Raw genomic sequence first — 15,325 nt, forward strand, 5'->3', positions numbered from 1 at the left:
TATTAACGGCCCAACGAACGCCGCCGCTGCCTCCGACGTGTGTCAAGTGCAGCCGAACGCCGGCCCCAATGATCTCCCCGTTAATTGGATTGGATTTTTAATTAATATGAAAATTTGCACGTTTAATTCTTGTCCGGGCTGACGTATCGACGGGGGCGGCGCCGCGATCGTTCCGGTGCTAATCCACGGTGATTTTATTTTTGGGACGGTCGTGCATCACCGGAAGAGGGCTCACGAATAATTACGCTGTATATCTTGCTCAAGGGATTAGCGCCGAAAAGCGCCAAAACGGCCGCACCGACGGATTCTTCTGATCCAATATCGGACAAATTGGATCGGTCGGATCAAAGGACGTTTTCATGGTCAAGGAGCTCACTTCCGGCCCTTGCCTATATCCGCTCGTGACTAAAACTACGACTTCCTGACGGCAGAAACGCTCAGACTCCAGTAATATCGTTTATTCAAAAACAATTCAAAATTACAAAAGTTCTAACAAAAACGAAACAATCGATTCTCTTTGCAGGAAACGAGGCGAATGACATAACTGATGGTGAAAGCGCAATTTAACCCAATTAATTTTTATATTTACATTAAAATATGTTTTTTTTTTTGGCTCTCACATGCAATATTTTAGATACACTATTTTTAAGACACCTAAACGAAACGGTCGAGCCAAATAACTAAGCATTTGAAATGCACGTATATTTTTTTTTAGATAACTCTTTTTATAATTTGTCACGCGAAAACAATGTAAACCCTGCTAAATACAGTTTAAAGCTTCTAATTTGTCCCTAAGTTATGTACACAGCTTAAGTAAGAGACCTAGTTATTTATATACTTACAAAATGGAAGATTGTTGTTTACCTTAAGAAAAAATAGAAAAATGTGTGATATATAATGCTGTATGTACTTTTTGAATATGAAAAAACGATTACAAAAGTGATTATTATTGGTAAATAATATCGGTAAATATTGCTCCCTATCGAAAAATGCGTAAAACATTGTATATTGATTGAGCAACTTCGTAACTCAGACGTACTCGAAAATATCTTGTGGCGCTCGGAGAACGCACTCGGCAACACGTAAATAGTAGAAATTTGGCAAAATGCAATACACACCGAATCCGGGACAACATCCAAAAATTCATATTTTTATCACAAAAAAAAAGAATTCGAAAAGAAGCGCGCCGGCAGTGTTTCGAGGCGTCCAGGACCGGCCCGACTACTGCTCGAGTTCGCCGAAATGCGTCTTGGTGGGTGTCTTCTGCTGGTCGGGATCGGCGGCGATAGAAAGCGTGAGCGGCTTCATCTTCAGAGGGTGTCCGTTGGTCTTCAGGTCTTTGAAGTCGCGACTGTGCGACGACACCGAGCCGGGACTGACCGCTGGCTTGCTCTTGCTCTTGCTGGTCACTTGGTCGCGGACCGCCATCTGGTAGGCCAGCTCGAAGGCCTGGCCTAGGGTCAGGATGATCTCCGTCGCTTGCTCCTAAATGCATGCTGAGGTCAACACGAGTGCGGGAGGGAAAGTACGAAAGAGATGGGGAGATGTGGAAGGAGATACGGGAGAAGAAAAGGAAGATCCGAGGGGGATATGAGAAAATAGGGGGGAGCACAGGGAGAACCAGAACAGGAAATATAGAGAGATCTGGGAAGGTACAGGAAGTTTTGGAGAAAATCAGATACAGGGAAGTCTAAGGGACATACAGGGAGAGCCGAGACACATAGAGGGACATCCAGGGTGATCCAAGGGAGATACAGGAAGATCTAAGGGACATACAGGGAGATCCGAGGGACATAGAAGGAGATCCAAGGGGTATATAGGGAGATCCAGGGTGATTTAAGGGAGATACAGGGAGATCCAAGGGAACCCAGGGAGATACAGGGAGATCCCTGGGAGATACAAAGAGATACAGGAGATCGAAGGGAGATACAGGAGATCTAAGGGCGATACAGAGAAATCCGAAGGAGATACATAGAAATCCGAAGGAGACCGGGGAGGTACGGGAGTGCCTCGACCAATTTCACAAGATGGGAAATCCAGGGAAGATACAGAAACATTCGTAAGTGATAAAGAGAGAACCGGAGTAGGGAGGGTGAGATCCTGGGTAAATATTGGGAGATCCAAGGGAGATAAAGGGAGATCCAAGGGAGATAAAGGGAGATCCAAAGGAGATACATGGAGATCCAGGGCGATCCAAGGGAGATACAGGAAGATCTAAGGGACATACAGGGAGATCCGAGGGACATAGAAGGAGATCCAAGGGGTATATAGGGAGATCCAGGGTGATTTAAGGGAGATACAGGGAGATCCAAGGGAACCCAGGGAGATCCAAGGGAAATCCCAAGGAGATACAGGGAGATACAGGAGATCCAAGGGAGATACTGGAGATCCAAGGGAGATACAGGAGATCCATGGGAGATACAGGAGATCCAAGGGAGATACAGGAGATCCAAGGGAGATACAGGAGATCCAAGGGAGATACAGGAGATCCAAGGGAGATACAGGAGATCCAAGGGAGATCCCGAGAAATCCGAAGGAGACCGGGAGGTACAGGAGTGCCTCGCCCAATTTCCAGTGGTTTCTCCCTTGGGTGAAGGTTTCGGGGGACTTACCGAAGTCGCCGACTGGAACACGTGACAGTAGAAGGAATCGCCATCCTTGGTGATGTAGGCGAAGTAGCACTGATGGTCCGAGTCCTGACAGGCGCAATTGATGTTGCGAATCTCATGCTCACAAATGGTGTTCTGCAAAAGGCCCCCGATTGTCAAATTTGACATTTGACCACCAACAAATTTGAGTCTCGAAGAACCTACCTTCGTTATCGGATTGATGAACTTGACCCCCCGGTAGGAGATCGAAAGCGTAATCTCTTCACTGCCCTTCTCCTTGCTCTTGGCCACCTTCTGCATCGACTTCTTCGTCGACTCGGTTCCCTTGAACTCGATAATATTGGTCGAGCCCAAGTACTGAAACAGACGAATCAATCACAGCGGACGCTTTCCCCGCGAGCTTACGTTGGCCGAATACAGCACCACTCCGGTGATCAGGAGAATGGGTTGGTGTCTCCACTGCGATTTAATCGAGTTATTCCCCCCGACGAACATCTCCGCTGGCTTCTTCTTCTCCGGTTCTTTTTCGATCTTGATCGGTGGCGGAGGCGCCGGTCTGGACTTCTTGTGGCGGTGTCTGATCGTACCGGTGGAGTGAGCCGACGGCGACTTCATCGCTTGACTACTCCTCTACAAAGCAAACTTCCAAACAACTCCCCACGCGCCACTCGTACTCACCAGATTTAGGTCGGCGTTGATTTCTTCGAGTTTGGGCCCGGAGATGATATGTTCGCCGCTGCTGACGCTCGCCAAGATGCGCTTCCGATGGCCGATCTTGTCGATATCCAAAACCGCCGACAACTCCACGTCCCAGATCCTCTTGATGCGCTCCATGTCGTGGTACAGGTGCTTGTTAAAAGTGTCGAAGTACTGCTCCAGGTGGATGCGATTCAACCAGGCTTCCACCGAGTTCTGCTCGTTGTTGTTGTTGTTGTTGAAGGCTTGGTTGTGGATCTTGAGGGGGAGTTGCTTGACCGCGTCCAAGATAATCTGACGCTCGAGCTCGCTCGTGATTCCCATCTCCCCCAAGTCGCTGTCTTCCAGCACTCCGTTCTTTTACAAGCAGCGACACTTGGGATAACTCTCTCGACAACTCCTCTTACTTACCAGAAAGTTGACGTCGTCGAAGCCGTTCGACATGAACAGACCGACGTAGTCCGCCATTCCGAGCGTCTGCAGCCACTTCTCCACCGAGTCGGCGTTGAGACTGTTCTGCGAGCAACTCAGCGTCATCAACCGGCTCTGGAACTCTTTCTCCAGCTCCGCCACGAAGACCGACTCGCGCACGATGCCGGTGCCGAACGAGGCCATGATCTCCTGGATCTTGGCCCACTCCTCCTGCTCATCAAACGGACTGAGCGCCGAGACTCTCTCTTTGTTCTCTTTATTCTCCGACTCCTTCTCGGAGCTCGAGGACTTCTCGTTGTCGCTCTTTGGTGCTTCGCTAGTGGTGTTTTCGTAAACCCGTTTCAGTTTCTTCAGCGTTTTGGGGCGCTCCGCGGGGGTGTTAGAGCTGATGTTCTCCAACACCCGCGTCGACCCCTTTATCAGACCTACAAGTCAATAACACGTTACTCGCGAGCGCCTTCATTAAGACGGGTGCGGCGGAGCGTTCCCAACAAATAAAACCAACACGGAGAAATTTAATATCGTGTAAAACAAACGCACAAGACGGGTTTAATTAATTTCGGGTTAAATTCGGATTTGGAGCGCGCATCGATCTGGACTAGTACCTGCGAAAGGGGCGTCCGAGTGGTACTCCTCGATAATATTGTCGACGCTCCTGTCCGACAGCGAGACGCTGCTCGACAAGCTACCGCTAGACTCGTCGCAAATCAGGAGGAACTCTTCCTCGGTCTCAGTCTCCATGTCTTTGGACTGCCTCTTGCTCTCCTGACGCAATCAAAATTACTTCTAGCAGAAAGCGTGGAGTGATCATGCGACATGCCCCTATCCGTGCGCCAATCAAAAAAATCGGACAAAAGAAGACAAACAAGCAAACAAAATGCAATAAGCTTTATTAAATAATAGTAACAAATACATAAATATATGTAACAACGTAACGTAACGTAACGATAACATAAAGTAGTGTGTATACGTGGGTCGTGTACAAAATATGACGGAATACTGTTCATGCTACTGGTACGACATCACAAGCTTACCTGGCTAAGCGGTCGAATTTTCTCGTAAATTAAACTCTCGGCTTGCAAAGCGGAAGGAGGAGGATGGTCTGGGGTGGGCGGTTGTTTGTAATGAGTAGGACTGATAGGATAGTTACAATTACTTTTAGTCTCGTCATTATCACCCGACACCATGATGAACGCACTACTAACGTAAGTGGTTTCCGGTGCCGAACAGCTCGCGATCGGCTCTTCTTTCTTCCTAAAATCGTACTCCTCGTACACTTCCGGGTTCCTTCTCAATTTCCTCCTCGGATTCTGCTGCTTGATTATCACGTTCTCGTACATCGACGTTATAGCTACCGGTTCTAGTCTCTTCCTGCAGTCCAGATCTTCGCTCTTGCCTCGGTGCAACTCCTTCGGCCGCTCCTCGTCCTCGTCGAGCGCGATATTAAACACGTTCATCTCCACGTATTGGTCCATGCTCCGGCCGTGCATCAACCGCTCGCGCCGACTCTCGTGCTCCACGTCGCTCAAATTGCTCTGGCTTCTGGTGCCGCTGTGCGCCAGGAATAAGTACTCGTAGGCGCTGTTGCTCACCCCGTCCACCGACATCGACATCGGCTGCAGGTGCGTCGGGGAGACGGACAGGTTGCGCCGCGGCGGCTTCTTCGGAGGCGTCGGCTGCCAAAATAATCAGTCATAACAACAACCGACAGTCTTCTCTACGAGCGGCGAAAAGACTTTCTACGCACGTAGAGGAGACTACACGAGTGGCGAAAAAATTCTACGAGACCAGAAACAACTCTATGAAGGTGGGGAAATCTCCGTCAGCAGAGAAAACACTACGGGTGTAGCGAAGACTCTTTGTGAGCGGGGAGAAGACTCCACGAGTGTAGAGAAGATTCTGGGACTGGGGAAAAGACTACAATGTATAGAAAGCTGTCTCTACGAACGCAAAGAAGACTCTACGAGCACAGAGAAGACCTCTACGGGAGTAAAGAAGACTCTACGAGCGTAGGGAAGATTCTTTATGATGAACGAAAAGACTACGAGACTAGGGAATTCTCTCTGCGAAGGTAGAAAAGACTTTCTACGATGATGAATATGACTCTCTGCGCTGGTAGAAACGAGTAAAAAGTATAGAAGACTCTAAGAATGTAGAGAAGACTTTCTGGGGGCGTAGATGAGACTTTGGGAACTTACCGAGACTTTGCTGTTGGAGCTGGGACTGTGCCCCCCTCGCACGTTGTTCATCGGTATGTAGAGGGGCACGCCGCCGCTGTCCGGTCTCCTGGGGTAGCCGGAGCTGGACGCCGTCGACGACAAGCTAATCTGATCAGACTCCCTGCTCGTGCACAAATAGTGTAGGTCCTCCGAGTGGACGCTGGTGTCCATGAAGGCCTTCGGCACGCAGGGTATCTGATACAGACTGTTGTCGGACTCCCTGGAAGAATCAGAGTGTGTCTCATCACCGACAAATTCGCATGCCGTATAATATGTATCAGTGGAAGCGGTGCTGTCTTTCCTCAAGGACAACCGTTCGACAAAGGAAAATGTTATGCCGTCCAATGGTGAAATGTCAGTCGACGACCGTGAGGTATTATTCGTGCGTTTTTTAGTCGGCAAGCTTTTGTACGGTTTGGTGTTGCGCCTAAAACATGCACAAAACTAAGAGGCCGGACCAAAACGCCGACGTTCTTACTTATCGTGGCTAAAACCATTCAGCTGGGGACTACTGAATCATGCTTTTATTTAAAACACACGAAACTGACTCGACTTACATGGAAATCCCCGAGACTCCGGAGACGCGCCGGTCGTCGAAGGCTTCTGGCGGTCGGGCGTGCCTCTGGAAGTCCCACCTTTGCGGCGAAGTCCCCGGCGACGGATCCGTCGTGGTGGACCTGGCGTTCTTCGACGACGGCCTCACGTTCTCGTACGGACTCCCGATGTCCGAGTCCGTGTTGGGCAAAGTCGGGAACGGGTGACTTATGCTCTCTCCGTCGCTGTCCACTATCGTGATGCCCCTCTTGTGCCCTACTCCCAACTCCTCCTTCACAAATCCTCCAACATCCGCCAACTTACTCTTTAGTATCCCCATGATCTCCTGCGATGCCTGCGCCGTGTTGAACTGGCTCAGCAGATCCATCACCGTGTAGTTGTGCGAGTCGCGGATCGCCGTGTTCACGTTGTGCTCCAGCAGCGTCTTCACCACCTCCACCTTGCCGCAGAGGGCGGCCTCGTGCAGCGCCGTCCCCGACTTCGTCCGCATGTTGACGCTGAAGCCGGCCCCCAGCAGCACCTCCACTACGGCCCTGCAATCCGCGGATTAATCGACTAAATGGTGTACACCTGTGGTGGTGCTTGCGAATGGCAACGCATTAGCGAACGGTGGATGAGCTGCAATATGTGGAGCGATGGCATGTGTATGCAATCTGGTTTCGCGTTCGCATGGCAGCACACGCATATTGCGTACATAACACACGGAGGGGCGGCGGGGGCGGCATGCGAACTGCCACAATGCCAAAGCCGACGGGTTATTGCGGCGTTTCGGGAACAGCCAGGAATTCGACCCGCACCGACGGTCAAGAACTGTTAAAAATTACCTACGCCCTATCAAATGCCATCACAAAAGGTGACACAGCATCGAGGCCGCGTTTATTTTCATTTCTACACCCAGATGCACACCGAAATCGAGCGATCGACAAAAAGGACGCCCGCAGCTTGGGCCACCCGTCCAAATGTTAACCGCGACCACTGTTGCTTAGCTTTTGTAATCAAACGATAATTGGTGTTTTCGACTCGCTATCGTTATTATTATCATCAGACATGTTCTTAGATAGAGAAAAAAAATTGGAGATGTTATAAAAACCTCGAGCGATGTGTTTTTTTTCCACCAGCTGTCGTAATGGATCAATTTGTGCGATTCGGGGTTGCCCGATCGCGCTATAAAAAGACGCTCGAGTGCGTCAGCACGTTATTGCACCTGCACTTGTGATCGGGGGGTGTTTCTGTGCAACAGCTTGTTTACCCCGTGCACCTACGAGCACACATCAAACCGGCAATTGTGGATCGTGCTCGTCGATTCATGCATCGTCGATGATTAAGGGAAGGACTGATCGGGGGTTGTTCATTTAAGGGAAACAGTGCGAGGGCACCCCCGTAGCAACAGAAATCGAGTCGGATTCTCCGCCACTCACTTGTGTCCGTTCCTGCTGGCGAGATGGAGCGGCGTGTGAGGGTAGACGGTGTCGGGGGCGGCCCGCCGCAGGCACTGGATCAGGCTGGGGTCCGTCCTGACCAGGAGCTCGACGGTCTCGAGACGGCCGTACTGGGCGGCCAGGTCGAGGGCGGTCTCGCCCCTGCAGTTCCTGATGCCGGCGTCGCAGGCGTGCTGCAGCAGGAGGCTGACGACGGTGGTGTGTCCGTATTGTGCGGCGCAGTGCAGCGCCGTTTCGTCGTCTTTGGTCTGGAAAGGAACGAAACAAGAAAACTTCAACTATCGCCGAGTCGGTTAATTGAATATAACGAGGAAAGTTTGCGCCGGCTAAAAGAAAGAAACGGCCGTTCTTCGGTCGAGTTTAGTTTTAAATTTTAAATAGGCGAGCTGTCTGTCGGCGGCAGCTACGCCTCGAGCCGGTGGCATCCGAATTAGACGCTGGTCCAACGAACACGGCGTGGAATTGAAAAGATCACGGACTGGCGTTCGCGAGGAGTTTTACAATACAGTGACAAACACGATTCCGTCTCGTCACAGAAACACAAAAACCCGGCTGGGAGAAAAGCCGAAATTAAAATATTTAGCGCCGGCCGACTCCGAACAAACCGGATTATCTAATCCGGGATGGGGGCTCCCAAAATTCCATTTTTACGGTCGGACCTGCACCACTCAACAACGAAACAAAAACAAAACAACTCGAGCAGAGGAAGCGGTCATTAGTCCAGTCAAATCAAAATTTCGCTTGAATTTGCAGAATTTTTACACAACATGTAGATTTTCTGGGAGTTACGCGAAATTGAAACATTTCGCGGTGCTTCCTTGGGTAATAAAGCAATTTGTTCAAGTCATATAAAGTATATTTCTTTGTAGTCTTGACTGTCTTGGAATGGATACAAGTGATGACAGGGATGCTGTGGTAGATTGACTGGTACTGGAGCCGCACAAGGTTCGACAATAGGACCGCTGTTATGACAGCACGGTATTAATTTGAAGAGAGAATACTTTCGTCGTGATTGTTCGATTATCATTCGGGTTAATCCTGGTCCTTTTGCGTATCTGTGCGGGAGCATTAGCGCCGAATCTCGATAATATGACTATGTGACGGCGTCAAATCCGCGAGCTTTGCCACTTCCACGGCTAATCCTTTCATACGGCAGCTTGGCCGGGGATCGAATAATACCCTGGATGGGCACTTGTGTCGGCAATTCGGAAGGTAATTAAGATAGTGGATGACGCGACATTGACAGTCGAAAGGTCGTTCAAGTGGGCAACGTGAAAGGGATCACCGGACCATTATACGGCCCGATGGTGATTAATCTGCACAAACGGATCCTTGCGCTGCCAATCACGTCGATTGCTTGTTTGACTTGCCCCGGCAATTCACTTGATTTACGCTCACGACACGAAACTTATTAGTTCGATTTCCCGTTTACAAGGGATGTGGGGCACGGTCCACGATCCACGTTTTTCCCGACATCCATATTCATAAACGGTGACGGCGAACGGCGCCTGGGAAAAACCGACCGCGAGCTTCCTAGTTGCGGTCGACAATTACTCCAATAAAAATGTGCAAATTTACAGGCGACACCGAAATAGCGAGTGAACATCCGCCGGAATGAGGTCCGATGCTCTTGTTCCTACAAATTTAATGTATTGATTATGAAAATTGACTTTTTTAACGAAAAATCGTAAAGGAAGTAGTACATACTTTTTTCAATCATTTTATTCAATTGCATAATTCCTTTTAGGCCAAATTTCTCAACTTACCACATTATGCAAAAAAATATCGTGTACAACACGTTATGAAAGTCTCTTTTTTTTCACTCATTTGCTTGATTAACTCGGGCTCCGCCCTCGTTAATCAAACTGCAAATTTACCAAAAAAAAGTATGACTTTCATAGCAAGTTGTACAATATACTATTTTTCAACTGTTACACCGGTCGTATTTAATTTTCTTTCATTCAAATTTTATTTTGAGGCTTTATTACAAATAAATCTAAAGCGCTCGTATTTATTTACAGAATATTAAATATTTAAATACTCTTTCAGACGCAGTAGTCATATTTAGTTAGTCTCGATTCTAGATTGTCTCTCATGGGCAAAAGCAAATACCGTTACAACAGAAACGAGTGTGATGTTTGACACAAGTTTGAGAGTAAAAAGTTCAGCCGTTTGCTTATTGCGAATTTTTAAAGAAAACGAATCAAACATTTTAATTTCAATAAAACTGAGCTGATTTATGTAGACATACACATTCAAGGATCCGTGTCCTTCCTACGCAAAATTGGGAAGAACGGAGGTCGGAGATGAACACCTTGTTGGAACAACTGTGGAAAACAACGATGCTGAGCGTGACACGATTTTGGAGGAACGACGATTTGGGTTAAACTTTAAAATATTTTGCTTGAAAAAAAAATTACCTAAAAAAGATGTCTAAACGATGACCAAAAAACGAAAGAGTGACAACGTCTACTCGCTCTACAGTTGTTTTTTAAGATTCTACAAACTTTTTGCATTGTATTTTTTAACTGTGAACGAAATGTGGGTGGATCCATCATTATGATCCATAAAGAAAATAATCAAAAAAACAGACACACTTTGATTTCCTTCGCCTCAAAGCAGCTTCATGTTGAAAAGTATGTTTTGATGAAAACATGCAAGATAATGCTTTTACTGATAACCTCTCGTTGCATTGAATTAGGCTTTCAAGTGCTGATAGTCCTTCATATTTGCCGGATTTAGCACCTTCGACTTATCATAGACTTCCAAAATTCAAAAAGTACAAGAACAAAAGGATGCTCTAGGGAAGTTTTAAATGTGAAAATACGCATTAATGATTTAAAGCAAGAAGTATTGGAAGACATTTTGAAAGTGAGCAGAAAGCTGGATACCGAAATTTCTTTTTGTCCTTTTACTGAAATCGAGAAAAAGAAGTTATCGATTCTGTGGCTACTGGAAGTGAAACTATAGTTCCTAATTATGATCCTCCTGAAAGAAAGTCGAGAAGTTCACCAAGCCTCGAACAAAGAAATACGAAAAAAGATTATTAAATTTTTTTAGGGTTATGAAAATATTATTATGATTGGTTTTAACGAAAACAACAAAGAACAATTATTGCAAAGTCAATTAAGAAATGCTATTAAAAAACAACGACCTGATGAGCCGTCTCAAAATCTGCAAATAACAAATTTAAGACTGAAGAGATGTAGTTTGTGTTTCGAAGAGAAATAAGAATTATTTTTAGAAAAACAAGTTAACCGGGCGCTGTGATAAATAACAATTTTGCTGAAGAAAAGAAAAGTTTTCTCTTAATACTTGTCTTAGAATTTTTTTTTTGGTATCATGTTGTATTGGTAGGTGCTAATTAAGTTATTCTTTGCCAAAGAATATCCGACAAACAAAACATTAAACACAGGAAATAACAACTTAATGAAAAATGATAAAAGTTATTGTTTAGGAAAAATTTTATGTTATAAAAAATTGTCAAAATTTGAACAGTATTTTGAATTAGTATCTCATCTTGTCAAATTAAAAATTTACACGTAAAACAACCGACAAAAACACATCATGGAAGTAGCGCAAACTTTTCAATAATTTATTTAAACAAAACAATTCGGTTGCCATGGTGACCATAGCTCTCCCGATCTTTGAAAATATCCCAATTTAACTATTATAAAAAAAAAAAATAAGCACAAATATAATCTCAAGATAGCAAATATAGCAAATATAGTTCAATCATTTCGTCAAACTACGTGTTTAAAGGTTTAGCATTTGAAACCTTAGGCCCTTGGTGCAAAGAAGCCATCGATTTCATTAATGTCATCGAAAACCGACTTATCGCGGAATCAGGCGATTCAAAATCAAAGAAATTCCTTTTCGAGAGGATTTCCCTTGCCATTCAACGTGGAAACGTTGCAAGCATTCGGGGCACTTTTCCAGATTCCGCAATATTATCGGAAATTTTTGTATTATAAAACAAAAATGTTTATGTAATTATGTTATTAATATAAGCTCTTACTATTTCAAGATTATTTATTAAAGAAATCATAATGAGTCGCTTTTTGTGCCGATGAGTGTATTTAACAACCAAACAATTTTTTATTGTTATTACTCACGATATTTGTTTACATTTTTCCATAAAAAAATCAGAAAAAATGAGTCAACAGTTGCCACGCAGCCTTCTAGACAAAAACAACTGAATAACTTTCTTCAAAATTTATTTTCTTAAATATTATTCACAACAATTTTCTACTTGCTGTCGCGGCAAAAAATTCTGGTCGTCAATGTCATTTCAAGATTTGGTTAGATTGTCACAAATTAAACATTTTCCCTGCCTGAGTATGCCCATGTCAACAAAGTGTCAAAAAAATGACAATTAATGTCATACAACATGATGATAGGTTATGATATTTACGATCGTTTTACAATGGAGCATTTTCCATTGTGCCAAAGCTTGATTTTGACGACCGGTTTTTTTTTGCTCGCGACAATACTTTTCATCTAACTTTCCATGACGTTTATCGCATACACTGACAGATAAAGATGGAGATAATTTCGTCGCCAAATGTGTCAAATAAAATACTGTAGGGAAAGATACAATCTTCTTTTTTTGTAATTAACTATTTAAATTTTTCCACCGGTTTTTAACCAAACAAACAAAACCCAACCACTATTTTTATCGAAACCCATTGTCATGACGTGGAGTCTCAAGATAACCGTGTGAATTAATTCATTATTAAACTTCCCTATTTGCTTTTGCTCCAAAAAATTATCTTATCACGCTGTTTCAAAACAAATATTATCTAAACCACTCTAAAAATACACCAAAAAACGCGTTTGCCTGCCAAATTTATGTTTATTTAGTTGTTCACTCGCGCCACCCAACAAAACAAATAAAAAAAAATCTCAACAAGTACAAATTATTTCACCACGTGTACCATCAAGAACAAAAGTGTCTCCAAAGACATTTCTTTCTTTCGAGGACGGAATTTAATTCCGACAACGAATTTTCTTCTGCACTCTGGTTACGAGGTAGCAGTTGCATAACTGTTTACTTCCCGGAGCCAATTTTCTCTACGCCATTTACGGACACCGCTTGTGCGCAAACAAATTTTTTTTGGTCAAATAGACGCCAGTATTTGCAAGATCTTCGCATCCAAATAGTAGTCTCCGGCGGCAAAAAAAGCGTGCTTTTGTCGCAGTCGGTAGGATTCGAACCTACGCTCCCAGAGGGAATCTGATTTCTAGTCAGACGCCTTAACCGCTCGGCCACGACTGCTCCGCTGCACTTTCGCGGAGAGTCGAACACGACGACACCGCCGTCCCACTTTCGAGCCGACTTACCGTCAAGTTCACATTGCAAATCGATGGTCCGCTCAGCAGCAACCTGACGATATCGACGTTTCCCGACCAGGCGGCCAAGTGCAGCGGCGACGACCCCTTCACGTCGACGATGTTGGCCGAGGCGTCGTGCTCCAGCAGGAGCTTGACGATCTCCCTGCAAACAACGAGTGACGTAGGTACACCTGCGACGAGGACGTCGGCGGCTCCCGTACCTGTGTCCGTTGAGGGCGGCGTGGTGCAGCGCCGAATATCCGCTGCTGTCCTGCACGTTCGCCCCCGGCCCCCTCCTCAAGCTGCAACATGAAAAAAATCCATTCCTGCGGACCGGAGTGGCAATAACGCCGCGATTATTGCCACTCGACGATCCGACGATTTTTCTATTAGCGCCAAGGTGGCACGGCGAAGGGGTGCGAGAGAAGAGGACACCGAGGTGAGGGTGTGGCGAAATAACTTTGCACCGCCGGCGGCATTTATATCGATCGACTGCTTCCTTTTCGCCGTTTGCTTGGCCTGCACGCGAATTGACCCTGTTGCGAATACTGTTCACGGACTATTATGTTATGACGTAATTACGTCCATCGACGTTCGCGTGTCTGGCCCAATTAATTTTATGGACCCACCCGACCCATATTCGCCCCAGACGACCATTCACGGACAACGAAAATTCACCGACGGCAATCAACACAACCATTCGTCTCCCGATTACGACTCCAATTTAGATAGGGCGCTTATCTTCGCGAAAATATTCATGCCACATTCTCAAATCGTTTATCTCCATCATGTCCAATTTCTCCTGCAAATTCCACAACATCATCATTTTTTGTTTACGATGCGATAATACGAATATATCGGATCGTTACATAAACATGACTTTTACGACGTTCCGCTCCGTTCGGTTCTCGTCTTCGTATCTTGACTTCCTCGCGAAAAACTGAGTCCGTTCCCGCACTACGTCTCCTCAATGGGACTCGGATCGGGCAGGTCGCTGGCGCAAACCGGCCGAACAAAGTAATTCTTTATCGCTTCCATTCTCATTTTATCTGTTGACTTTAGAAAAGGATTATTATGATAGGCGACTAACGACGGCAATAAATAAAACGTAAACAAACAATACCGAAATAGAGAGTTTGGAAATAGCGAATTATGTAACGCTAGGGTCGTGACACGCAATCGGTGTCGATTCTGCATTCTTGCGGCTTAATGGGTTAACGATCGTCGATCTGATAACATCGCAAGTGGTGGAAAGTCGATGGATACGAATCGCAACCCAGTTGGGAACCTTGACCAAGAAAGGAGAAGTAACAGGTTATGGAGAAAGTTGCTGCACTTGTCACAAAAACCGTCCGATTGAGATTGATGACCTTCCAGTCGTCGGCGGAAGTTCTTGGATTGGTCGCGGCCGTAATGGAGAAATTCTGAAAGAAGTGGCCTCGCGAAACGTTTGATTTACACCCAATTAGCGTCTCGGTTTTGCTAATTTGCAATGGTAATGTTGAAGGAATTCGACCAGACCGGTCCGCCGCCTGTTGATCGAACCCATTCGGCGAAAAAACCAATCGTGATGGTTGGTGAATCACCCATTTCTCGGAAACAAGACCAAACAACACCCGGTTACTAATTACCGGATTGCTCACGAAATAACAAACGTGTGTCGTTATCGGTCGGCGGCGTGAACCCGCACCCACCCCTCTGTTGCCCCGAGGTGTCGCCGCCACCCTTTTAATACAGAACCCCCGAAAACCGAGCCGAGACGTGCCAGCTGATCACAACAACCCACCTTGCGAGAGGGCCACTCCTTTTGGCCCTTTGCCCTAGGATCTTGTCCACGACGGCTACGTTGCCTTTTCGGGCCGCCTCCAGCAACTCTTGGTCCTTCCCCATTATCCTCCGCCGCCGTGATTGACCATTTAAAATAAATTCATGGCACAACACTAATTTACTCACTACCGTAGTACAAATTCATTGATCGGCTGTCAACCATGACACAACCGCCGCGCCTCTACCGGACTCTTACACAACCAGAGATAACAAC

The 15,325-nt window shown here is 46.0% G+C and overlaps 1 protein-coding gene and 1 non-coding gene across 3 annotated transcripts; both read right to left on the reverse strand.

Annotated features, from left to right (window-relative positions):
- Positions 1-443: 443 nt before the first annotated feature.
- LOC138132395 (ankyrin repeat and SAM domain-containing protein 1A-like) lies at positions 444-15,322 on the reverse strand. 2 transcript variants are annotated; one of them, XM_069049866.1, is made up of 16 exons: positions 15,071-15,322; positions 13,506-13,586; positions 13,294-13,447; positions 7,930-8,198; positions 6,815-7,044; positions 6,514-6,766; positions 6,435-6,467; positions 5,936-6,383; positions 4,772-5,413; positions 4,343-4,502; positions 3,717-4,162; positions 3,288-3,662; positions 3,015-3,239; positions 2,814-2,966; positions 2,613-2,744; positions 444-1,485 (listed from the first exon to the last, which is right to left on the reverse strand). In XM_069049866.1, the coding sequence occupies exons 1-16, from the start codon at positions 15,172-15,174 to the stop codon at positions 1,222-1,224; spliced, it is 3,969 nt and encodes a 1,322-aa protein (XP_068905967.1). In that variant the 5' UTR covers positions 15,175-15,322; the 3' UTR covers positions 444-1,221. The 2 variants fall into 2 exon arrangements, with proteins under 2 accessions (XP_068905967.1, XP_068905968.1); XM_069049867.1 differs by lacking the exon at positions 6,435-6,467 and having other exon boundaries at positions 15,071-15,321.
- On the reverse strand, positions 13,147-13,228 carry TRNAS-AGA (transfer RNA serine (anticodon AGA)). The gene has a single exon. It is a non-coding gene; the product is annotated as a tRNA-Ser (tRNA).
- Positions 15,323-15,325: the final 3 nt, after the last annotated feature.

The sequence above is a fragment of the Tenebrio molitor genome, chromosome 6 (assembly GCF_963966145.1).
Source record: "Tenebrio molitor chromosome 6, icTenMoli1.1, whole genome shotgun sequence".
NCBI classification, from domain to species: domain Eukaryota; kingdom Metazoa; phylum Arthropoda; class Insecta; order Coleoptera; family Tenebrionidae; genus Tenebrio; species Tenebrio molitor.